We start from the raw sequence: 26,792 nt of genomic DNA on the forward strand, positions 1-26,792 counted from the left end.
GCAACTAGGTAGGTATCTCTTTACCTCAATCATTTTATATCAAAAGTTAATACTATCCTTTTGATTCTTGGCCCACACAGCTTAATTTGGGCTTGAGGATCCATGATAACATTGAGCTAAGCCACAGCAGACACTAGGGTCAAGTATTCAATGGCTCACCCACTTCTATCACATAATGGCAATTAAGCGGACAAAGGCATAGGATGAATATAGCTTGACTATCATCAAACAATTTGGTGAACCAGGACTATTAACACCCCAGTGCAGGACTCCTTGTATGAAGATTTATCATTTTCTCACCACACCATATTTTTGTTAGTTTACTAGGAGACTTGGTAAAACCAAATGATTGTTGGTTTATGGTCCTGTTTTCTTATTGCATACTTTCTACCAATATTTAGTTTGTTTCAGATTTCCTGGTTCTAATGGTGAAACCAAGGTGCTACTCTAATCAAATAAATGACAATGTGCTGTGACATCTGCCCACACTTTAAATACAGAGTTCCCAGCCAGAATATTTAGGCACAGTGGTAAAGTCAGGATTAAATATCAAAATTTCTAGGGCCATGGCTAAAACTGCCCCATGTCTAGCGGTGGAGGTTGGGTGTTTGTGTTTTCCCACTTCAGTGAATTACACACCTTGATTTAGGGGTCATCGTCAAGTGTATTTTAAAACACTTGCTACCTTAACTGAGCATACACTCCTAATATTTATAGATGCAAGACTAAAGGCACAAGGACATTGTGAGGCCTAAGGTTCTGTTTCAATCCAATTCAATAATAGTTACTTCCTTTGTGCTCTATGACCAAACACCCAAGGTAGCAACAGTAAGCAGAGAAAGCACACCCCAGGGTGTGGTAGAGAGATAGTGACTTAGATACAGCATGACACATTCTTGACAAATCTGGGACTCTTATAGAGACTAAGGACTTAATTTAGAGGGCAGTACGGAATAAAACACTCAAAATACCTCCCCAACTCACGGCCCACATGATGTGTGTCCTTTGTTTCCCTTATGACCTACTTACACTCACTATGCTGGCATCAATGCGGCCCTCAGTCACACCACAGCCCATTACTTTATGGCCCCTGGGAACATTTTTGAGTTCTTGTCAGGGTGAAACACAAGAAAACCCCACATTAACCTGTATTCAACCCTCTGGTAGCTTGGTACAAAGCAGTCAGGCTTAACTTAGAGGCAATGTGCAAAGTATTTATGCAGCACTTCAAACAGTAATAAAGTGAAACCATCACTCAAGACAAACCCCACGGAAATTTAAAAAATAGAGTAAACTTTAATACATTATTTATTAACAAAAAAGACAAAAATGTAATCAGTAGAATTAGAGCTATGTAATTTTAAAGATTTAAGTGAAAATAGTGCTTAGAAGCGAAAAATGCCAACTATGGTTATGTGGTCATGACGGACTGGGACTAGTCACAAGTTCAGGCTGAACATGGTGAGTCGTGGGTCAGGTATAGGGACCAAGTTAGGCCCACTGAACAAAGTGCCTTAAATTATGGTTGCGCAGCGTTGCCAGATTGCATGTCGGGGATGCGTCACGCAGTGGCAGTTTCAAGGAGGCTGCGCTGATGGGATGAGGGGTCCTGTGTCGTCAGTGAGGATGTAGTCGACAAAGGACTTGTGATGCAAAGGCCTGCATTGAGGAAGCATCATACAGCGACGGTTCCAAGAAGGCTGTGGGCTGCAACGCATGGCCTTGCATTTGGGATGTGTTGTGCAGCAGCAGTTTCAATGCGGGTGCAAGAGATGCTTCGCGCTGCATCGGTTCTGCTCTAATAACCACAGTTGGGCTTGCAGCGCACATTCACGCCCACTTCTAATGGTCCAGGACTGGGGTGGCACCAATTGGGAGACTAGGACTTACAGCAGAAAAAGTCCAGGTGCTGGGTTCAAGGTAATTGGAGCCTTCTGTCCAAGAGGCTATGGTTAGGAAGACAGCCAACCAGCCAGCTCTTGGAGTTATTCCTGTGGCCCTGGGTTCACTATGCAGGTCCAGTCTTTCACTTAGGCAGCAGGACAGCAGGGTCACAGAGTAGAAATCCTTTTGAGTCTTCCACAGGTCCAATGATGTACAGAGGATTTGAGTCTGAGGGTCCATTACTTACACCTGGTGCCCACATTGAAGTAGAAGATGGTCCTGGCGGTTTCCACCTCCTGAGGTGTTTGGAATTCTCTGCCTCCCCTTTTTACAGTTTTTTGGGGGGCACAAAAGACTAATGGCAACACCCTTCGTGAGAGTGTTCATGCAGAGGCTGTGTGATGTGCAAGTGAGGGAAGTGACAGCTCCTCCCCTTCATCAAGTCAAAGGTGGCACGTCCTGCCAACACCTATGCTCCGATTATCTTACTGTCTGGGAACGATACACAAAGACCAACTGCCAGCTATAGCATCCTAAATTGAGGACGCTCTAGAAATTGAACAAAGAATTGAGCAGAAGTTTTACTTGTGCACTATGTTTCCAAATATCGAATGGGCCTGCCCTTACATATAAAAGATATACAACACCACCACCAGCCCTCGTCCTGATGAGAACCTACATTAACCAGTGGTTCGAAACACGACACCAGTGTCCATTGGGGATTTCTCCTTATTTGCATCTGTATGGACAGTGGTTAAGACATTATGAAAATATAAATCCATCCATATTAGATGATTTTTACACCTCTTTGATAGCACTAAGAGGACCATGTTCAAAAACACTGACTAAAAAACAAAGGACTGGGTAAAACAATTGTCTATAATTGGGTGTTTCTAAAGGCACTTTCACTTTTCAACACGTCTTTGTTATATATGTTGAGCACTTTCACTGTTAGGAATGAACCTTTAACAATCATTGTGCTATATCTACTGCGCCATTTTGACTAGAGTAGAGATGCGCTGTCATCTTTTTTTTTTGTTTTTGGTGTGGTTCACTTGAATAAGGTCAAAGATTAGGTTTTTTCCTTTTTAGATATGTTAAAAATCAATAACTATGTCTAATGAATTGTGAACTGAATACACAGGCCTTGTTTATTGATTAACTTGCCCTTGTATTTAAGTAAAGTGACGGGAACCTACGCAGCCACCTTTCAATTTTGTTTTGGAACTTTTTAAATGTGGCATTTTCAGAATTGTGACTTACAATCCAACTTTACCATTAAAGAGGGTTTTAAAGTACAACTATTTAGACACCAATCTCGACATTCCTATTCACTACCAAAAGAAAGTAATCACTTATTAAATGTAATACGGTAGCCCAATATCATCATATGGGAGTGGGAGGCCTTGCAGTAGTGAAAAACGAATTTAAGAGTTTTTCACTACCAGGACATCTAAAACTTATAAGTACATGTCCATCTTTTAACTACAGTCCATTGTGCCCTATTGGCTGTTTAGGGCCTACCCTAGGCGTGACTTATTCATATTAAAAAGTAGGGTTTGGGGGGAGCGGTGTGCGGGGCAAAACAAGATAGCCACCTATATCATAGCTCAGGTCCGTGACGGGAGCACTGCATTTTTGTGCAGCATCTGTAAGACCTCTGCTATTCAGTGTGCCACGAAACAAAGGGGAGTGTATGCTGTGCTAGAAATAACATCATAATGAGGATCATGGGTTACTTGGATCTGTTCCCGCCCATCTGCAACTGGAATAGTGGGCTGAATTAGGCGGAGCCAGAATAGATGATTTAAATGTTTTTCTTCTAAGGTAACTCTGCTGCCAGAACTTATAAAGAAGGTTTGAACTTTTTTTTTTTTTAAATATTTTTATTGTTACAGCGATTACACCTATGCATAGATAAACTAGTGAGGTAATGTTAACAGTTCGCAGATATGGTGACAGTGACAGCATATATCAAACGTTTCAATTTTCGTTTTCCTTTTACAAATAACTCCCCTCACCCACCCCCCTTTGCACGTCGCTTTATGCAAATTGTACGTTGAGTAGCAATGCCTCGTTACTACGGTCCGGGGTGATCCCCTAGTGTGACACTCTGTCTCCCACGTCAACATATATTCATTCTATTGTGCAGGCAAGGTCCGCATTACATCCAGTGTGTATTTGATCCATGTATCAGTGTATTTGTTGCCCAGTGCATCGGCGCTGCGGGTCCTGCTATATCTCCTTCTCTTATGGCTAACCCTGTGTGTATCTATACCTCGTGTGCCTTAGTACCCTCTTCAAATTCCATTAGTAGTGCGCTCCAATCTAGTGAGATGGGAGTCTTTCTTAGACCTCTGCGCTCCTCTCTGTGTAATTCCTGCCCTTCTGCCTTACCCCATCTCAGAAGAAGGTTTGAACTTAACCAATGCTTCACTCCTGGAGGACTTACCTCACCAGAAAAAGTCACAACCTCTGCATCTTCATCTTAGCATTTGACCCATGTTTTTTGCCAGAAAGTTTCAGGATACAGTGGGATTGCTTACTAAGCATGTCCAACCTCAAGGATCTTATAGGTATATCTTCCAGGTTAGTGGGATGAAATTCTTAACCCTCCAGAAAGTTGTTACGTCTAAAAGTAAATTCTTTTTGAGGGCCCACCCATCGTCATCTACCTCATAGCAGCCACTCACGGTTCACCCGCAGAAAGTGACCAGGCCCCAGAAAAACAAACCGAATAGAAGTCTTTTCAGATGTTTTATATATTGAATACATTTTGCCAAAGCTTGGCTTTCGTTACAATGTCTGTGGCATATTTATTATTACAGGTTTGTCTTTTTAAATAACTGCATTGCTCTTTGGCAAGGTGGTGCAGATATACTACATGCATGTTCGTGTCCTTGCTACTTGTGGAAATGGAACGCCCTTGATTCCCCTGCCTTTCTCTCCTTCCTTGCGGAGACTCAGCCCCCACCCAGCAATAATTCTGGCGTCAACACTCTGGACGCCAATATTGCCCATTGGCTTACTACCGCTAGTGACAAATTCGCCCCCCTGTCTCGCTTTCCCTGTTCCCGCCACAGTAAATCTCATAAATGGTTTAACTCAACTCTGAAGTTACAACACCTCGAGCTGCGCCAATTGGAGCGCAGGTGGAGGCGCAATTATCTCAGTATAGACAGGGAGGTGTACGTGCTCGCACGCAAAGCATATAAAAAAGCCATTACCACTACCAAGGTCGCTTATTTTTCGGACAGACTATCTACAGCTCCCAACAAATCCAAAGAGATATTCAAGGTCCTCGGCGAACTCACATCGGACACCAGGACACTCCCGAACTTGCCCCCTTCCGCAGAGTCTTGCAATGCCTTGAACACCTTTTTCATTGATAAGATTCTGGCAATTAAAAACTCCATCTCTCACTCCCCTCCCTCAGCAACAGCTGCAGCTCCTCCTATCAACACCTCTACTTTGATCTGTTTCCCCACACTTGATCCCGACTCCTTAGCCAAGTTGGCCACTCGGGTGAAATCTGGTTCCCCCAAGGACTGCTGTCCCCCTTCTGTGTTCCGCGACATCTGTCATTCCTTTCCGCACTGTATCTTACCCCTTCTCAACACCTCCCTCAACTCCGGCACAGTTCCTAGTTATTTAAGGAGGCTGTACTGGTGCCCTTGCTAAAAAAAACTGGCGCGGACCCAGCGGTCCTCGCCAACTACCGGCCCATCTCTCTCCTGTCCTACCTGTCAAAAATCTTGGAGGCACATGTGACCACTTGCCTTTCGCAATTCATCGAGGAGTCCAACTTCCTGGAAATGAACCAGGCCGGCTTCAGACCAGCCCATTCCACCGAGGCTGTGCTCCTTGCCGTGTTGGACAACCTCCGATGTAATGCTGACAGAGGCCGCCCCCAGGCATTGGTCCTACTGGATTTGTCGGCGGCATTCGACACGGTGGACCACAACATCTTACTCCACCGTGTCGAGTCCGCCGGAGTCCGCGGGCCTGCCTTGTCCTGGGTTAAATCCTTCCTGGAGGGTACATCCCAAGCAGTCAGTCTGGGCCCCTTCAGCGCCACCAGTGCACCTTCATCTTGTGGGGTCCCTCAGGGTTCTTCCCTCTCCCCCCTCCTTTTTAATTTGTACCTTCAGCCTCTTATCCATTCCCTGGGCAGCTGGGACGTCACCGTATTTAATTACGCGGACGATTTAGAAAATTATTTTTCCCCTCTCCTCCCCTGACGCCGTCACCAGCTTCAAGGCGGTCATGATACACATCCAGCATTGGATGAACCAAAATCAGCTAAAGCTCAACCCTGGGAAAACTGAGCTCCTCCTTCCCGGGAGAAGCGTCTCCCATTGGGGCCCTCAATATTGGCCACCTGAGCTTGGTCCATCTCCCCCCCCTGCTGGCTGTGTAAAGAGTCTCGGCGTCATTATCGACTCTGAGCTCACTCTTAAGGCCCAGGTGAGCGCTGTAACATCTTCCTGTATGTTCCAACTACACAGGATACGGAAAGCCGCCCACCTCTTGACCCCTGAAGCTCTGCTACAAGTTTTAATAGCATTGGTGATGTCTCGCCTGGACTTCTCTAATTCTTTGTATCTCGGCCTTTCTAAATCCCTGTTGTCTAGGCTACAGATCATTCAAAACCAGGCTGCCAGACTGGCATTTAAAATCCCCAGATGGCAGTCGGCCAAACCCCTACTACATCAATTACATTGGCTACCAGTCAGCGAAAGAATAGCCTTTAAGGTCGGCTGCCTGGTCTTCAAAGCCTTGACTGGTCCCTTTCCTGCTTTCTTGAAGTCCCTGGCCACCCCCTACTGCCCCTCCCCGAACTCTGAGGTCTACTCACCTCCAGCTCCTAGTCACTCCCCGGTTTAAGCTTACCAAATTAGGTGGCCGCAGTTTTTCTCACCTGGCCCCTAAGAAATGGAATTCCTTCCCACTCTCACCTAAATCCTCATATTCCCTTGCATCATTTAGGAAGTCTTTAAAAACTCTGCTCTTTTCACATCCCCAATAAAGTCCATCCTGCTCAGTCTCAGTGTCCTATCAGCGCCAGGAAACCCACGGTGACAGTGCGCTTAACAAATGCCCATTAACATAACATAACATAACTTGTGCCAAGCTACCAAGGGAGAGACAGGGATTCATTACAGAAAACATTTTTTATTTGTTGGTCAGTTGATTTGTGTCTTATTGAGCTCATGCAGACCTCACTTTCGTGCTATGTTTTTTTTCTACCCCTAGTACCCTTGCTTCTAGTCAGGGTAGGGGGCTACACTTCTAAAATAACCCCTGCTCACCCCCTAGGTAGCTTGGCACAAGCAGACAGGCTTATCTCAGAGGCAGTGTGTAATGCATTTGTGAATACATACAGTAATACAGTGAAAACACTACCAATGGACACCACACAAGTGTAGAAAAATAAGTAGTCTTTACTAGACCTAACACAAGACCAAACAACAAAAATCCACAATACTGTAATCAAAAATAAGACTTTAAAATGGTAGAAAATAGCTTAGTTCAACGTAGATGGTAAATGCAACACTTTACTCTCAAAGTTCCTTGGATGCGTCACGCAAAAGGGTCTCAGGGAAGGTGATGCATCGGTTCCTTGCTTCGGGGGAGGTGATGCGTCAGTTCCTTACTGCAGCGCAGGGGAAGTGATGCATTGGTTCCTTACCGGAGAGAAGGTGATGTGTCTATTTCTTACTGCGTTCCAGTTCCGATGCGACAGAATGGCACCTCGATGCGATGATCCAGTGCGATGCGACAACTTTGGATGCGATGCGTGCACACCAGAGGGCCGTGCGGCGAACCCGGTAACTTCTGAGCCGTGACAAGCCCTGCGACACACTTCTCCGGGGAATCGACTGCGACCTCTGCGGCAGCGACACACTTCTCCAGTGAAGCGGCGAATAGCTGTGGTGGCAGCACGCTTCTTTGGCGATGCGCCGGCAACTGCTGCGGCGGCAGCACACTTCTCCTCGTTGCGTCGTGCTCCCAGCGACACACAGTCTTCTCAGAGGGCCCAAACAACAGAAGGCACCTCTCTGCAGGTAGAATTCCTCAGCAATGGAATTCAGGGGAGCTGGTGGTGAAGTCTTGTATCCCTGAGACTTCAGGCAGGAGGCAAGCACACTTCAAGCCCTTGGAGTTTCTTCCTCAAGATTATGAAAAGTTCACAAAAGTCCATTTCCCCTTCCCTTGACAATAAAGTAACCACAGCAGGCCAACCCCAGAAACAGCAAAACAGCACAGGGGCAGTCTCCTCCTTCAGCTTCCTCAGTTCTTCTCCTTGGCAAAGGTTTGTCTTGATTCCCAGAAGTGATCTAAAGTTTTGGGGTCTGGGCCCCAATATTTATACCAGCAAATCCTTTGTCCTCTGAAGGCCTGTGCCCAGCCAAAACCAGTTTTGTGCAGCTTCCTGGCAGGAGGTAGACAGCATTGTTGAAAGCAGACCTGGCCCAGGTAGCTGAAAAGAAATATCCTCCCCCTACTCTCTATACTATGAGGGATCAGGTCAATGAAAGGAAATCTCCGCCCCCCCCCCACTCTCTATTCAATGCAGGCCCTATTCAGCCCAGCCCGGACCCATCAAACTGCTGGAGTCAACACCCTCTCCAGCCCCCTGTCACTCGCAAACCATACATGGAATACACAAACGTAGCAGAGGCATGCTGAATAGTTAGGAAAGAAAACAACTACTTTCTAAAAGTGGTATTTTCAAACACAGAATGTAAAAACCACCTTCACTAAAAGATGTATTTTAGCATTCTGAGTTCAGGCATATTAAGCTCCAATTTCTACCTAGTTCCCTGGGTCAGTTATGATTATAAGATGTTATAATCAAACTGCCCATTCTGGCCTATGGAAACAGGTAACCTTGCAATAGTAAAAAACGAAATTGGCTGTAATTCACTATCAGGACATGCCACACACATCAGGGAATGTTCTACTTTTCACATGCAATGCACCCTGCCCATGGGGGTACCTTGGACCCACCTGAGGGGTGACTAACACATAGAAAAGGGAAGGTTTAGGGACTCACAAGTGGGTGCACTTGCTAAATCGACATGGCAGCCACGGCTGCACACAGGCTATGCAATGGCAGGCCTGAGCCAAAGTTTACAAGCTGCTTCTGTGGGTGGCACAACCAGTGCTGCAAGCCCACCAGCAGCATTTCATTTACAGGCCCTGGGCACACATGGTGCACTGTACTAGGGTCTGACAAGTCAATCAAATAAGCCAATCATGGAGTCACTAATCCATTACAACAATTTACAAAAGGGAGCACTTGAACTTTGGCACTGAATAGCCGTGGCAAAGTGCCCAAAGCATCTAGACCAGCAAAAACATAGCAAAAACACAGGAGGCAACAGCAAAAAATGGAAGGGAGACCCACACCAGTGGTGCCACGTCTCACAATCGTTATCACGGAGCACTGCATTTTTGTGCAGCATCTGTAAGATCTCTGCTGTTGAGTGTGCCACGAAACACTGGGGAGTGTACGCTGTGCTAGAAATACCATCATGATGATGATCATGGTTACTTGGATCTGTTCCCACCCATCTGCAACTGGAACAGTGGGCTGAATTAGGCGGAACCAGTATAGATGATTTGAATATTTTTCTTCTACAGTAACTCTGTTACCAGAACTTATAAAGAAGGTTAGAACTTAACCAATGTTTCACTCCTAGAGGACTTACCTCACCAGAAAAAGTCACAACCTCTGCATCTTCATCTTAGCATTTGACCTATGCTATTAGCCAGAAAGTTTGAGGATACAGTGGAATTGCTTACTAAGCATGTCCCACCTCAAGGACCTTATGGGTATATCTTTCATGTTAGTCTAAAAGTAAATGCTTTTGAGGGCCCGCCCATCATCACCTACCTGGTAGCAGCCACTCACGGTTCAGCAGCAGAGTGTGGCCAGGTCCCAGAAAAACAAATGGAAGAGAAGTCTTTTCAGATGTTTTATATATTGAATGCATTTTGCCAAAGCTTGGCTTTCGTTACAATGCTTGTGACATATTTGTTATTACAGGTTCGTCTTTTTAAATAACTGCATTGCTCTTTGGCGAGGAGGTGCAGATACACTACATGCATGTTCGTGTCCTTGCTACCTTTGCCAAGCTACCAAGGGAGAGACAGGGATTCATTAGAGAAAACATTTTTAATTTGTGGGTCAGTTGATTTGTGTCTTATTGAGCTCAAGCAGACCTTACTTTCCGGCTATGGTGTTTTTTTCTAACCCTAGCCTAAAACTTCCAATTCTTATAAAACTTGAAACATAATCCCGAACAGAGGGCTCCTTCTGCTGAAAGAAAGAGGCCTGAAAAAGAAGCTTGCTACTCCTTTGGCTGAAACCACCTCTGGATACTGCCCCCTGATTGGCAGGTGACAGATGGCACTTTGGCATTCACTGCTCTTTAAAGCTCTGGTAGGCTATGCTTTTGTGTTATATACTTGTTATTATATATGATTTAGAATGCTCGCATCTATATATGAGGTTAGTTAGTCTAAATGATATAAAGCACCAAGCTCAATTAGGTAAACATTCTTATGCTAGCACCTTGAGTTACCTGCAAGCTGTATGTTTGCATTCTGGCAGTGGCAAAATAGCCTTTCTTCCATCTAAGGTTGGTTATATGGAGTACCATTAAAGTGGTTAATAGTAATGCGTTATTTGTGGCGCTTTAAAACCGTGAAAAGGAGGTAGGTAATTCGCTGCAGTTATAAAACAATTGACTCTAAGTTATTTGTTTATATTGATAACGAACTGTGATAAGCTGCCAGAAATTAACGTAAACAATTCAGTAAAGCATCTACATTCTCACTGCCCTAGCACTGCTTGCTCTTTCAATGAGAATGTCAAGAAATGCTCCCATGAGCCCCAGCATTCTGCTTCTTGGCGACTTTCGGAATCACCCAAAGGCGGGTCTGTGATAGAATGCAGAGGTTTCTCGCCGCCCAGGCAGTCGCAAGTCAAAGAGACACCTGTTCCATGACTTTCAGAACTGTAAAGAAACATTTGTTTTCTTTAAATGGGCGGGTTCATAGGTATCCTGTCTAATGACTGTGTTCTTTGGCTGCAGAATCTGCATCAAAGCAATTCATTTACAGTGCCTGTTTAGAAAATAAACATTATCCAATACAGAGAAGAGAACACACCTGTGCGTTTAACAGAGCCGCCATTGTATAAAACAACTTGAAAGAATGACCGAGTGTTGTACTCGGAGCCAAATTTGTGAAGCTATTTGCACAAGTAAGTATAGATCACAAGCGCAAGAACCTTTTTAGAACTTTAAATGCACTTTTAGAATTTACGAAAGTTAGTTTTACACGAGGATTTTTACAGACTTATAATTTGTATGTGTGTAATCGACTCCAAGGTACGGGGACGGGGCACTGCAGGAATGGCATGCTGTTTCTTTCTGTGCACACTAATACGTTTAAGACGTTTTACTTATTCTCAAACTGATAATGTTACCTCTCATGATGGGAACGGATTGGAAACACCTACGAAACTATCACAGTACTTCACACGGCGACTAGGACAGGTCATGCAAATCTCGCACTGTCCCCAGTCATAGATCTGGTGTACACAGTAAGACTGCAACCTATTGATACTTCTGCTTTGCAGACAAACTTTAATTAAAACCATAGCGGTGCACCCACGTTAATAAAACAACATGTCAAATGAAATAATCTGCAGGTCCTGTATATGTGATGTAGTAAAACAGTAATAACCATAGCCCACGAGTTTGGCTAAAAAAATAACTTCTTCTGGGCGGCAATGCAATTTAGGGCATGCATATAATAGCCAGAAATATATGCATATTGTATATAACAGTACCATAACCACAAAACCCAGACTCTATCACCCTCAGCCATAGACAACAATTTGAACATATAAAACATATTTAAAATTAACAATTTATCATCTAATGATGTCCTGCCATAACTTTCAAGATAGTCATATATTTCAAAACATCATCAAAATCTGAAGAGAGAATTACCTCGTTATCCCAGGATCAAATTGCATATAAAATTAACATCATATACGGTTTTGGTTGAAGCACAGTACATTTCCTTAGCATATTCAAAAGCAAAACCCAATTTTCCAGGTGTACTCGCATATTACAATTTCTTCTCCATTCGCCCAGATTCTGTTATCCAAAGAACCAATTTTGGCAAAATATATTTCCCAGCCCCATCCGCACATTCTGAATTGGATATATCAAATGTTGACGTCTAATTGGCAAAATATATGTAACCATATGCTTACATGCATTCTCTCCTAAATTCCAGTAGAATTCTATCCACAACACCCACGAACCTTCAAGGTGCCAAACTCACAAAGTAACATACAATTTGATGCCAAAGTGTATCAGATTGGGGCTAACATAGTTACAGCACATCAGTCTAATCTCATCATACTTTTTTTTTTACACACTATTCATAACCCTACCTGATGCATAAACCGCAAAAGTGCATTCAATTTACCACCAAGACCTTCCTCATTAGACCTAGCATCAAATTAACACATCACATGGTTCGTTCAAGAGAGGGACACAACGTTACTAAATCGAATAGAATATAGATATGAAGACAACTATCCACATTGTCCAAGCGCTCCTTATAGTTTCATGCAAACATGCCTTATTTCGATGCTGTAAATCTTGCAAATGAAAAAGGAAAACAAAATCACTATTCCACCTTCACACAGACACTTAGTTTTTCTAACGAAACTGAAACGCCCAGTGCAAGGGATTTCACATTAGTATGATATGTAAAAATTAATTTGACAGAAAATGGTGTTTGAACAAACCAAGGCGAAAACAGGCTACTTTGGGGTAGTGTTCAACAAGTTAAAACATCAGAAAACCAGGGGCGGCTCCTCTGTTTGAGCAGAGGAGCATTGCCGCCCTGGTTAAAATGCACCTCCATGCCCCAGAATCGAAAAATGAAATGGTAATAAAGTTGGTTATTTCCACTTTATTTTTCAATATAACCATATCCTGACTCTTTCGTCACCATGGGGGCAGGACCACTGCTGACTGACAGCAGCAGGGAGGAGGGTAGGCTGTCTCAGCACCCTTTGAAAGTGGACAAGTCTTTTTTGCCGGCCGTCTTGCTGCAACCAGCCAGACATCAGTTTCCTTAAGACAGCTGGGTTAGAGTTCACGTAGGGCTCCAGTATCCTTGGGAGCAGTGAGTGAGCCTGCTCCCTCCATATCCTTGGGAGCAGTGAGTGAGGCTGCTCCCTCCAGTCAGGGCGCTGCTCTCACAGCATGAAAGCACAGCCAGGACTGGTTAAGGTAAATGTATAGTATTTATATAGCGCATTTCTACCCGGAGGCCTCGTAGCGCTGTATTCATACCGCTGTGGAACCCATCCTGGCTTTTCTGTGAAATGTCCACTCCTGGGCACCCCCAAGGTGAAGCCAGGCATCCAAGCGCTGCTGGGGCCGTTGTGGAGATTAAGCAAGCTATTGCCCAAAGTCACGGAGTGGGACCCATGATTAGACTCGGCACCGAGGCGAGAATTATCAGGTCCAAGGAAATTGAGTCCAAGAGCCGCCGAGGCGGGAATTGAACCCTGGTCACGGGCCAGGCCTCTGCATTAGGGTCTGCCGCTCTAACCATTGAGCCACGCTTCTCCACAAGGTACTTCTCAAGGGCTCGCGGTGCATGAGGAAGACGTGCAGCAGCAAGGAACGGGTCGGAGTCGGACATGTCACACACAGGTAAGTATTTTTATTTTGTTATTTTACCCACCACCCAGTTACCTGCCCCACCACTTCTCATAGATGTCAGCTGCCACTGCAGAAAACTATACCTTGTTCACACAGACATTTCTAATCAAAATAAAATGCTCAGTTCAGGGCATTTCTTATTAGTAAATTATGGTAATACTAATTTTTAAAAATTTGTGTTTGAACAACCCCAGGTGAATATATGCTATTTTGCAGTAGTATTCAACACATTAAAACATCAGAAAGCAATCAAAATCACTATCCCACGTTCATATAATTAACATTTCTAATCAAAATGAAACGCTTAGTGCAAGGCATGTATCCTTAGTATATTACGGCAAAAAATAATTTTACAAATATTAGTGTTTGAACAACCCCAGGTGAAAATAGGATACTTTATGGTAATAAAGTTAAAATCACTATCCCACGTTCACACAGACAATTAACACTGCTAATCAAAATTAAATGCCCAATGCAGGGCATTTCTCATAGCAAACATGAGCAATTGTATGAACTCACTAGGATCCGTGACGCACGTTTATTTTTTTATAAAGTTTTATATAGCGTTCTGATGGCCAGTCAGAATTTATAACCCAATAAAGAAATACAGCATTTCGAGCATTGTTCTGACATTCTTTGTAGCCAACTCAATAATGTAAAACACCTGTGTGTCCTCGGGTCAAGGCCAGTCTCAAATCTCAGTAATTCATGGCCGTTTTTTGTAAATGTCAAAGTGTCTATGGTTATCTTAATAACACCGTCCAATTTACAATGGTACTTCAATAAGCAAGAAGTATCACTTGCTAAAAGTACCTCACGAGCTATGTCCTCGCAGATTCATATCGCGTTTCCTACGTTCTCTCACACATTTAATCACAAAATCAATGTTTTAAGAAAGAAGTGAAATGGCAGACATCTTGGTAGTTCGGCGTCCTTGTCAATTTTATATGCATTTGTCTTCCCTCTTGATACATATGAATGATCCTGGGTTAATGATAAATTCTATCTTCTCTTCTACAGATTGTGATGATGTTGTATTGTAATACATGAGTATCTTTAATGTTATGGCAGGTCACCACTGGATGAGGACTTGTTAATTTTAATGATGCGTTATATGTGCACATTGTTGTCTATGTCGGAAATTGATAGGTTGCGTTTTTTGTAGATATGATAACGTCATCTATAAAATTATAGATTTATGGTTATTACATACTAGCTTACCCGTCTCGCGTTGGTGCTCTTGTTGCTCTCCTGTTTCATTCGAGTGGGCTTGAGCAGTGCGTAATTGTTTGGTTTCCAATCTTGATTGTCGTTGCTCTCCTGTTTCATTCGAGCGGGTGTGAGCAGTGTGTAATCTATCTGTTTCCAATCTTGATTCTCGTTGCTCGTTTGTGAAGAACAGGCTTGAGCAGTGCGTACTCGATCGGCTTAAAATCTTGATATTCGTTGCTCGTTCATTTGAGGAGAACGTGTCTGACCAGTTTGTGTTCAAACAGCTTCTAATCTTGCTTCCCGTTGATCGGTTTCCAATCTTGATTCTCGTTGCTCTCCTGTTTCATTCGAGCGGGCTTGAGCAGTGCGTAATCTATCGGTTTCCAATCTTGTTTCTCGTTGCTCGTTCGTTTGTGAAGAACGGACTTGAGCAGTGCGTACTTGATCGGCTTACAATCTTGATTTTCGTTGCTCGTTCGTTTGAGAAGAACGTGCTTGACCAGTTTGTGTTCGAACAGCTTCTAATCTTGCTTCCCGTTGCTCGTCTGTTTCTGAAGCTTGTAATGCCTTTTTTCTTTCGTGCTTTAGATGTAGTTCGACAATTCGATTTCCGTTTGGGGGGCATAACTGTCGACGATGCTTGCAAATTTGCTGTCAATTTCAGTATTAGAAAGATTATGAGGGCCCTTCTGTTTCGATTTTTTCAAAACTTTTTTACCAGAAACCTTCGCGGGAGTGTACTCAACAACTTCCCAAAGTTTCATGGCGATCAGATGAATGGTGTAGTAATGCATAAAGTGTTGTTTTAATTCTGTTTATTTATTCGAGTGCTTGTGGATACACGGTATTTTTTGTTTTTCCATCTTGTGCGTACACAAATAAATCAGAAGGTTTTCCGATGCGTGAGATGGCTACATACAGTTGTCCATGTGAGAAGCACGGATTCTCCAAATCTAGTCCACACACTTGTAGCGATTGTCCTTGTGCTTTGTTGATGGTCATTTCAAAAGCGAGTCGCACCGGAAACTGTAAACGTTCAGTATTGGGAAGATTATGAGGGCCTTGGGGATCCGGGGGGCCGATATTAATTAGTTTTTTAGTTTTTTGCCAGAAACCTTCGCGGGAGTGTACTCAACAACTTTTTTTTTTTTTTTTTTTTTTTTTTTTTTGCCAGAAACCTTTGCGGGAGTGTACTCAACAACTTCCCAAAGTTTCATGCCGATCGGATGAATGGTGTAGTAATGCATAAAAGACAAACGGACATACTTTCGTTTTTATATATATAGATACATGTTCTAAATTGTACTGCAGCCCTGAAAAAACTTTGCTTTTCCAATGAAACTCACTGGCTTGACTGTAACTGTTTTAATAACTAACAAGGAGAGAAAAGGTTTTTGAGGCAAAATAAAGAGGAAACTTGACCTGCTGATTTTTTGATTTTTTTACTTTATTATTTTTGGAATAATACAGTCAGCGTATGCGTACCCACTTTTTGTTCATACAGTAAAGGAATAAATAGGAGAAAAGAAAAATTATGATCATACAAACGCACCGACGCACCCCCCTTAGGGAATCCAGCCACATACCCCAACAATGCAACCTCTGGAAAAGGCACTACATATAAGCCAGTCATATTCTCAATTTCCCTACACATTGCAAGCCAATAGGACTCAATTTTGACACAGTTCCAGACCATGTGTGCAAAGTCAGCATGCAGGGATCTACATTTAAGACATGTGTGCGGTTTGTCTGGGTTAAGCCTATGTATTTTCGCGGGGGTCAAATAGATTTGCCGTAGAAACTTGCAATATTTGTGTCTGTTATTGAGGGAAACTTCCTTAGTTTGTATGCAACAATATTCCCAGTGTGAGTCCTGGAGAGGATAGCCCAGGTCATTTTCCCATGCTTCTCTAATTTTGGCGTCCCTACTGGGTACAAGGGACATACATGCCCTGTACATTTTAGAGATTAAGTGGTCGCCTGCGGAATCTGTAATAACAATGGACAATAGGGTAAGAGGTGAGGGCTCCAAGGGAAACTGCAATAACTGTACGCAATGCACTGCGAATTCTGTTAAAAATGAAGTGGTCCATGAATGTTGCCTCACTAAACCTCCCCTCCTCCGTACTGGAGAAAACATGTCCCTGTGTGAAAAGGTCCCCAATATTCATTATATCATATTTGATGAGTGTGCTGTACTATTGTCTCATGCATAATGGGAATCCAAGGGTTGTTCATCAATGGAATACCAGGTGAGTACAGTGCAGGTGCCTTGGTGATTTTCTGCAGCTTCCGCCAGGCCCTGCTGGTGGAGGAGACTGTCTGGATATCCTCTGGGTCACAAGGGTATCCTTGCGGTAATATGGTGTTAAAGATGGCAGACAGAACTAAATCGGCCTCGGGTCTGGAATAGGGAATCCGTCCATCCGAGTGGTACCAGAAGTGTGCGTAGCTGCACTGCGCCACCAAATAATAGATCTGTAAATTGGGGACTCCGATCCCCCCCCTTTCGTACAGCAAAGTTATTGCATCTCTGGAGACCCTGGGATTCTTACCCCACCAGACCAACCGAATGAGGTGAGCGCGTAGTTTTAAAAAAAAAACTATTCGGGAGTGGGAAGGTAATGTTGTGGAATAAATATAAGAACCGCTGGAATACGATCATTTTTCTTAGCATACCAGGGAGATTGGAAGTCTTGTCTATCTGTCTACCTGTTCTTCAAGTTTAAGCATAGTGGGACATAATTTAGTTAAAGAATCTGCTCTGTATCCTTGTGGATGTGGATTCCCAAACACTTCGTGGAGTCCACATTCCCATCTCGTGCTGCCCGAGGTTAAAGGGAATATTAATGACTTACCCCAGTTAATATCCAGGCCTGAAAAACCACTGAACCGAATAATCTCCTGTATCAGAGGTTCTAGATTATCACCGGGGGTTCTCACATATAGGATAATATCATCTGCATAAAGGGAGATGAGCAAGGGACCAGTTTGGAATTGAAGGCCTCTGAGTAAATGTTGTTCCTGAAACTGCCTGACCAGGGGGTCCATGGCTAATATAAAAGGTAACAGGGGAAGTGGGCACCCCTGCCCTGCCTAGTGCCTCTGGAAAGGCTAAAGGAGCATGAAATAGTGCCATTCAGGTGCAAACGGGCAGTGAGGGAGGAGCCAAGCCACGTTGTGAGGTTGATGTATCCTCTCGGCATGCCCATCCTCTTCATCACCTCCAAAAAAAAGGGACACTCCAGGGAATCAAAGGCCTTTTCAGTGTCTAAAAGGATCGCTGCTGCTGGCACCTCAGGTGAAATCCTGTGGAGACCTGAGAACAGCGTTCTTAGATTAAGGGCAGTAGATCTGTGCGTGACACAACCAGATTGTGCTGGGGAGATAATTTGGTCCAGCAATAGAGCCAGATATAGCGCTATTATGTTGGTGAGGATTTTGTAGTCTAGGTTTAAGAGGGACAGCAGTCTATACGATCCGCAGTACAGCATATCATTCCCTGGTTTTGGTAGTAGTATTATTACAGCCTCTCGCAAGGTAGGGGGAAGTTGCGGTCTCTCTAAAGGCTCGTTATAAAGTTCTAAAAGATGCAGTGCCAACATGTCTTTGTATGCTTTATAGAAAACCCTGGAATAGCCATCCAGGCCTGGGGCTGTGGAGCCGTTCACTGCATCTATTGCGCTAATTATCTCCTCCACGGAAAATGGCTCTGCCAAAAAACCCTGCATTAACCGTTCCAGATAAACCATGGGGAACTCCTCAAAGTAACACTCCAGTTATGATGCGGTGTAAGTCGCCTTGGAGGTGTATAGCTTAGTATAGTAGCCCAGAAACTCATCTCGAATGTCTGATGTACTCGTGAGAGTTTGGCCCGAAGAGGACGGAATTTCAGGTATGAATGGACGACCAGAGGAGGCCTTCAATAGGAGTGATAATGTTCAGCCAGGTCTATCCCCTTCCCCATAGCGCCGAGCAACACCGTACTTAAATAGGAAATGGGTTTCCCTCTCTGCGGCCTCCTTGAATTGTGCTAAGAGGGATAGACATTAGCTAAATCGGGCTGGGTTTGAGTTGGCAATCTATTCGTCATCAACCACACTAATTTGTCGTTCAATACGTGCTGATGTGGCAGTACGGTCCTTCAACACACCAGAGTGCTTAGATATACACAAATATATACAGGTAAGCCTTAAATGCGTCCCGAAGAATTGCCCAGGAGCCTACAGAGCCAATATTGAGAGTGAAGTACTCTATTGCGTCACGGAGCTCTGCTCTAAAAGTCTTGTCCAGCAAGGCCCTACCCGGAAATCTCCACTGCCTCTCGCATCCCTACCCGCATTACCACAGGAGAATTATATCAATAGGTTCTCTGCAGTGTCTGAATGGATCTGTGCCAAGTAGTGAGACCAGGGGAGACCAGCTAGTAAGCAGCAGATGATCTCATTTGACTTTGTGTCTTATCATCTTGAGTGCACTGATATGGCTATATTAGACCCTACAAGACTGATGGGAGCATAGGAAAAGGGGAAATATTTTCCAAGTGTGTAAGAAAATCACTGCACAAATAGAATGGCTTTTTCTTCACGCACAGTTGTTGAGTGTGTGCAATTGCTAATGCAGAACGTCTCTGAATGCCGCAATTGTAAATTCACAAATGTTTTCCACGCATACATAGATTCAGGCCCTCCATAACATCATGTCTAGTATTTCCAATATGACATCATGCTACTCTTCTTCAGCGTTCATCTACAAAGGTTAAGAGTGAACAAACATTACCTTCTTTACAGTCATGGCGATTATCGTGAAGCATAAAGCCACTCTTGCACTGGCAAACATAACTCCCAAATGTGTTAATGCAATCATGCTGACATCCACCGTTGTCTTTTGCACATTCGTCCTTATCTGTGAGGAGAAAAGAACGTAGCCAGTTATAGTGAACATCTTTACGTTGTTGTGTACGGTGAATATGGTGAAGCTTACGCAGGGTACCAACTAAGTAAGCAAAAACAGGGTACACCTTCAAATAAATCATGGTCCCATGCAGTGTACACACTCATGTATTATAGTTATTGCATATTTAGTGCAGCCTCGCCTATACTTTACCTCAAATTGTCTCACACTAGAAATGTCATGAGTCTGCAAAGTCTGGTAACAATATCTATCTGTTTCTGTTCGGCTATATGTCATATGTGGCCCCTCTTCAAATGTTTCCACTGTGCCCTGTCAGACAGGAATGATACTTACATGAACCATTATGGCTTCTGTGAATCACTTAGCATGAAGGTGTCAGATATATTCAAATACAACTTGGGTACAATACTAAGAACAAATGATGTGTGGAAACCCCTGTAGTCTACTTCGACAGATACCTTACCACTGTAAAGAGTGGAAAAGTTTGAAATTGCTCATAAAGTCAGAGTTTCTGCTTATACTGTGTTCTGTTATTCATTCCAGCATTTTTGTACTTTATACATTATGCCTGTCAAATAAATTTTACAACTTGTAGGAAAGATGAACCTCCTTGGAGCGTGACTAGAAAAAGCAGCGAGGTAAGCATAGTGTGCTCTGGGCAAGCCTACAGATAACCCTCTCTTAGATGTCTGTACACATCGCTCTTCAGTTCAGCTTTCTACGGTTCCAAATGTGCCACCAGGAGATGATTCCGAATGTAGCAGAGAGCTTAACCATCAGTAAAGCAAGAGAACCACTGGACCAAGAGTGTAGTAGGTAACATGGGCCAGCAGATTCACTTGTCTACTTCACCTAGGTCTGTACCATTCCCAATGTGTAGGAACTGTTGTGCAAGCAAAGACCAACGTGGAGAGACAGCAGCATACCCTGGATGGGAAGAGGAAGTCTCCATAAAATAAAACATATATTTTCAAGCGTTTTGAAGAATTAAGTATATCTGCATTTATATTTTAACACATGTCTTGGTATACTGATCCCTCTTTTTACATTATGCCTAATGATTAGGCCTCCTACAGTCTAAAAGTGGCAACAGTCCTTTGCTTTGAAACATTACCAAAACAGCAACATTACCAGACAAAAATGAAAAATCATCACAAAGTCAGTTATTAATTAGGGAATTCTATGTCAAAGACTCGCTCCGGCCCATTAGGACTACTGACACTAAAACATCCTAAAGGTTCTTCAATGCTGCAGAATGATGAAGGCCCAAGCGCCAGCCAGACATGACTGAGCTGAACCGACAGGGCGCAGGATAAAGATATCAAAATGAACAACACAAAACTCAGAGAATCCAGCTTATGAAATATAAGGGGCAATACATCATCAGGTTTCCCTTTTAAAAATAACCTCAAAATACTAGCTGGGCTGATCAGGAAATGGCATGTCTTCACCAGCTTCATTTAGAATCGGATGCATGGATGGGATAGCAGAGACCAACCTGGCTGGCATTGAACAGACTATCATTTCAAATGTCACCTTGTGGTGAACAAAGCTGCTCATGAATCTGAAGGGCTGGTAATGTCCTCAGTTTTTATCCCCATATGGAAGTGCACTGCTTCATCTGAAAGAGTAGTTCTTACTGACATTCCCAAGGATAATACATGAACGTATTGGTAGAAGAACACAAAGTATTGTTAGAGCCCATACTCTGGAACAATTTGTCTTTACATAGGTAGCAAATCAAACTTTGTGTGTTGAAGAGCAAAAACGAAATCCTACTTTGTTATGATTTTAAGCTTGTGTTCCCCTTCTTCATTCTCCACTATGGTTTTGTCCTTCACGATCAAGAGACAATTTGCACCTCTAATTTGTATCTCTGTTGGAAGGGGCGACCTCAGAGGGCCAGGTAGTGCTCACCCGACCACCCCAGGACCAACCTCTACCACAGATCTTGCCGAGTCTTATCGTGAGGTCCTCACCGGGGAGGACTTTGAGTCTAGGATCGTACACACTGAGCTCACACCACACTTACGAACGGACACCACACCGTTGGATTTCAGTAACAAGTTCTTTATAAGCAGTAAAAAGAAAGAAGCACTCTTATGTACACAATGATCGAGGGATCACAAAGTCTTTGAGGATTCGGGAAGAGGGAAGCGGGACAGTCTTTAGCCTTTAGGCCAGTACGAGGCGTACCCTGCGCACAGCTCTCAATCCTCGAGCCGGGGGATACGAAAGATGATGGTCGTACTAGCTGCTTCACTCACGTCGAGTCGGCTCAGGTCATGATGGTAGCGTCAATGGTCCAGCCGGACCAGAGTACTCCTCGAGCCGCGACGAGGTCAGCAGGGCTCGATCTGGAGAAGTTCTTGAGGAGCCGCGACAGCGTCAGCAGGGCTCAGATGGTTACCGGTTCAAGCTTGAGCCGCAACAGCGTCAGCAGGGCTCCGATGGTTACGAGTTCAGCTCGAGCCGCGACAGCGCCAGCAGGGCTCCGAGGTCTTAGAGAGGACGAGCCGCGACAGCGTCAGCAGGGCTCCGATGGTTACGAGTTCAGCTCGAGCCGCGACAGCGTCAGCAGGGCTCCGAGATCTTAGAGAGGACGAGCCGCGACAGCGTCAGCAGGGCTCAGGTGGTTCAGTTCCGTGTTGCGAAGAAGGAGCAGCGACAGCATCAGCAGGGCTCAGCGATGCGAGGTTGAGTTCTTCTCAGGGTCAGACGCGATCAGATCAGCAGGCTTCAGGTCCAAGATACAACTGCCCGCTAGTTGTCGGGCGGGCCCTGATATAGTCCATTGGCCCTTTGATGTCCGGACCCTCGCAGGCGGAGGTCTCATGCCTTGGGGGCTGGTCGTTGGTGAGGTCCGGCGGTTGGCTCTTTGATCTCTTTGGAGGATGCGCCCGGGGATTCCCAGACGCCCAGCAGGTCTGGAGCCAGCACTCGGGGAGGCCAGAGGTGCGATCGTAACTGCCCCACAGGGGGAGGCCAAAGGAGTGACAGAAACCAGTCTCTCAGGGGAGGCCGGAGGTGCCATCTAAACTCCCTGGCTTATCTCACTCGGGGAGCCCTTTACCCACCAGCCGGGACTGGCGCGCCTTTGGAGTCTGGGTTTCGCTGGGGCCGGGGTCACGCTAGGCCCAGGGAGACAGGGATCTCGGGAAGGAAAAATGGCTGCCGGGCCTTGTGAGGCATGCAGGTTGTAGGTGCCCGGAACCGGGAGTGGGACGGGATAAGCGGGGCTGGTCGTCGGTCACAAGGTCGGGGTGTACAGGGAGCAGGACGACCAGGGCTCGGGGTGCAGGCTACGCTAACGGGGTGCTGCGCAGGGAACTCAGGGCGCAGGGCTACGCTAACAGGGTTCGGAGGAGCGGGGGCGAACCACGCCACGAGGCCGGGTCCAACAATCTCGAATCCTGGTGTCACCATAGAAACCTGTACGTGTATGGTGTGTGCAGTCTTGTATGTTCTGTAACCATGTATTCTATTTATTTGTGTGAAAAATATAGTTTAAAAGAAAGACATTTTCTGCAGACCTAAGTGAAACCTAGTTATTTTAAATGGCACAGCAAATGTTCACTGGTTTTTTTCCTAGCGAGGTCTGCAGTGCTGATGGGGGGGCAATCCTGAATGACAAATATGCGCCCAGGAAACTAGCAGCATTAAAATAATATATCTGTGAAAATTGTGGCGCTCTAGATGCTTTAGCTTACAGAATCTCTTCAGTTAATCAGTGGCAGATCAATACACATGGAGATACATAAATGCATTTACAAGTATCAATTTACATTTACAATCTCCCTAGTTATTGAATCTCACTAACAAACCAGTCCTCTGCATTTGGCAGTGACCTTCACTAATAATATTTTATAATCAATGTGCATGTGCGTATAATCAAGCAATGAATCAGCAAAAAACAATCAATGTGTGCCTAGATACTATGGTCTCACTAAAGTCAGCCTCTGTACCAGCCAGTGACTTCCAATACAAAACCATGAAAAAACAATAATCACAAAAAAGTTACACTTTTGAACCTAATAGGAACCTCTATATATCAATACCACTAGGCACTAAGCAATAACATACAGTCCTAACAGTGCCTAATAATTAGCGAACATTTGTACATGTTTTTCAAAAAAGAAAAGCAAATGCAAATGTTTTTAGTCTTTGCACTTTTTAACCAACAGTTGCGCACTTCGGCCACTAGAGGGCGCTAAAAGTTCTTCCTATTATATGGTATACACAAAAAGAAAAAGAAATGCAAAAGACACTTTTAACTGGCGAAAATGCAATGCTTAAGACAAAAATACTTAATCATCCCGGGGAATCACTTAATTTGTCTACACAGGCGACATCCAAAATACCGTTAGCTACTCGGATCTCAGATTTAGCCTCTTCTCCATTGACTATTGAAATGGATGTTTCCCTTCCCTGTTACTGTATTCTGAACAGAGGATCCCTCTTTGATAAATACTGAAGAGACGCTAGTTCCAATCTCTTCCTTCCCTGTCACTCTATTGTGAACAGAGGATCGCTCTTTGATAAATACTGAAGAGACGCTAGTTCCAATCTCTTCCTTCCCTGTCACTCTATTGAGAACAGAGGATCCCTCTTTGATAAATACTGAAGAGATGCCAGACACCGTCTCTCCCTTCCCTGTCTCTCTATATATTATGGACAGAGGATCCCTCTTAAAAAATAAAATAAGCGCCGAAAGATGCCAGACTCACAAGAGGCACAGCAAGAACATGGGTCTATTCCTAGAAAGATAAACACGTAAATCACGTCAAGTTCCTAACCTCACTCTCAGGCTCAGATTTCCACTTTGCACCCAATTTTCCCTCAGTTTGAAAGTGTGTATAGCGAGACCAACAGACAGTAACAAACCGATAACCTGGCAGGGATACAGCTGCGTCACAAACATACACACCTCTCTATCCTAACCAAAAGAAGACAATCGCATCAGGCAGTCCAGTTATAAACTTACCCGTGCGTTGTGTACTTCCTATGGCTCAGTCAGAAAGGAGGGCACGATTGTTTAGCAGCCTGCATTTCCTCCCAGTCCAGATGTTTCCTGTCTGTTCATTCTGCCATCCGAGTCACGGCACCAAAATGTAAATGCGGGGCGCGTCGGATTGATATCAGTGGCCATGTGTGAGACAAATATAATTATATCAAGCATATGCTTCATAAAATAAGGCATGGATGAGCCCGATAGATATTAGGTGGGGGGCCCCATCTTCAACGTAGAGATATGATGTGAGGCATATTGGCCACAAAACTATGTGCCGGGGTATCCCCTTTTCATAAGGGGTTCGCCATTGTATGGCGCAGGAATATTATATGATAAAGGGTGCATTTCTCTCCTCCCTCGTTGGTCCATGCACCAGGGTGCTATAAGATATCGGGGCTACGTCTCTTTCAAGTGTAGTGATATCACACTACACATGTTTATTGAAAAAGTATAGACCATGGTATATCCTTCGAATGGTACACGATAGGAATAGAAGTGAAACATATTTGGCTTCACGCTTATATGAAGAAGGGTTGTTTTCGCCCTTAAATAGGTGTCACCATTATATCATATTCCTTTGGGAGGCCCAGATGTCCCGGAGTTGGATCGATTTTATCATATACATGGGCCTCGTGTAGAATAGGATTTGACGGAAAGGTATTGGACCTAAATGGACCCACATGGTTGTTTGGAGTGGCATGTTACTGATGTTTGGGCTTATTCTAATTGCCCACACTTGATATCCACCTAGTGAAACACATGTGGGGGCCGTGCACTCTTTTTATCAATTGTTTGAAAAGAAATAAATGAGTTGGCGTTGTTGTTTGAATGTCCTTACACGTTCTCTTTCTGTACAAAAGGGGGACGATATAGGCCAGAACCTTGAAATCATATAAAGAATTTACCCAAAGGAATATTGGAGTGAACGTTGAACTAATGAGGTATGTAGGCCCTTGTGTTTTTTATTTGAGGACACAGTAGTGGATGCTATTGTTTGAGTAAACTAAGGAGAGCATTCCCTTTTCGTACAATAGGTGGCCTCCCTTGGACACATTTGGATGTCTGTACTGTTTATGCTGGGAACACACTAATCACACATCAAAATTGATCAACAATTTAGTCTCATCACTTGGTAAGCGACTAATATGTCCTTTCTCTGTTTCTCGATTGATGATATTATATAGGAACATTAGTTCGTAATATAAAGAATAAGACACGTGTTTTTTGTATAAAAATGCATTTCCCCTGATCAACAAACAGTCTACAGGTTTTTAAATTCCCTCGGAATTAGACATGCAAGTATAGAATATGAGCAACTCTTCCCCTCAGGACTGAGAGTCAACAGGACCATGTCTATTAAAAGTCTTTCCCTCTATTTTGAACCGATATGAGAATAATTTGATGTATTTTTTAAAAACTATTCTAATGGATATGTAGGAAATCTGTTCAGTAGGTGAATCACATGTGTGTATATATAGTGGAAATGGGATTTCCGATGTATATAGAGAGATCATCTATTGTGTAATTAGTTGTACCTAATGGGGTTTTAATTGTAAATAGGAATGTGTAATAAAAGTATTTTGTATATTTGTTCTTGTAGCCCTGAAGATGTTCTTTGGACGAAACGCGTTGGCTACGTTGTATAAGAAGATACAGAATAAAAGACAAATTTTAAGACCTACTGAACGGATTCGTCAAATGTGTACTTGTACACCACTATTTATTGTGGGGATGTGGGGAGTGCTGAACCATTGTGTTTGTTACTGTTAACCAACCTCTCCAGTTACCAGAACTGTATTACTTTTCAAAGACCTTTTAAGAAGTTTAAGCCTTTGAATAGCACAGAAAATATTCAGGTAGGGCTGCATATTAAAAGGCAAAGGAATAGATGCAGCCATTAGGGGCTTAGGTGCCAACTATCTTGAACTCACTGACTACCAGCATAAGAAATAAGTTACTTACCTGGAACTACGTTTCTCCACATTGGTATCTTACATATA

General features: G+C 43.8%; 1 protein-coding gene across 1 annotated transcript in view; it reads right to left on the bottom strand.

The window, feature by feature from the left end:
- TLL2 (tolloid like 2) overlaps positions 1 to 26,792 on the bottom strand; it is a 2,328,887-nt gene that overhangs the window by 226,228 nt on the left and 2,075,867 nt on the right. The window contains exon 17 of the mRNA XM_078643121.1: positions 19,647 to 19,772. Within this exon, the coding sequence (XP_078499247.1) occupies positions 19,647 to 19,772 (126 nt within the window). The remainder of the gene's footprint in view (positions 1 to 19,646; positions 19,773 to 26,792) is intronic.

This window comes from Lissotriton helveticus, chromosome 5_1 (genome assembly GCF_964261635.1).
Source record: "Lissotriton helveticus chromosome 5_1, aLisHel1.1, whole genome shotgun sequence".
In the NCBI taxonomy this organism is placed as follows: Eukaryota; Metazoa; Chordata; class Amphibia; order Caudata; family Salamandridae; genus Lissotriton; species Lissotriton helveticus.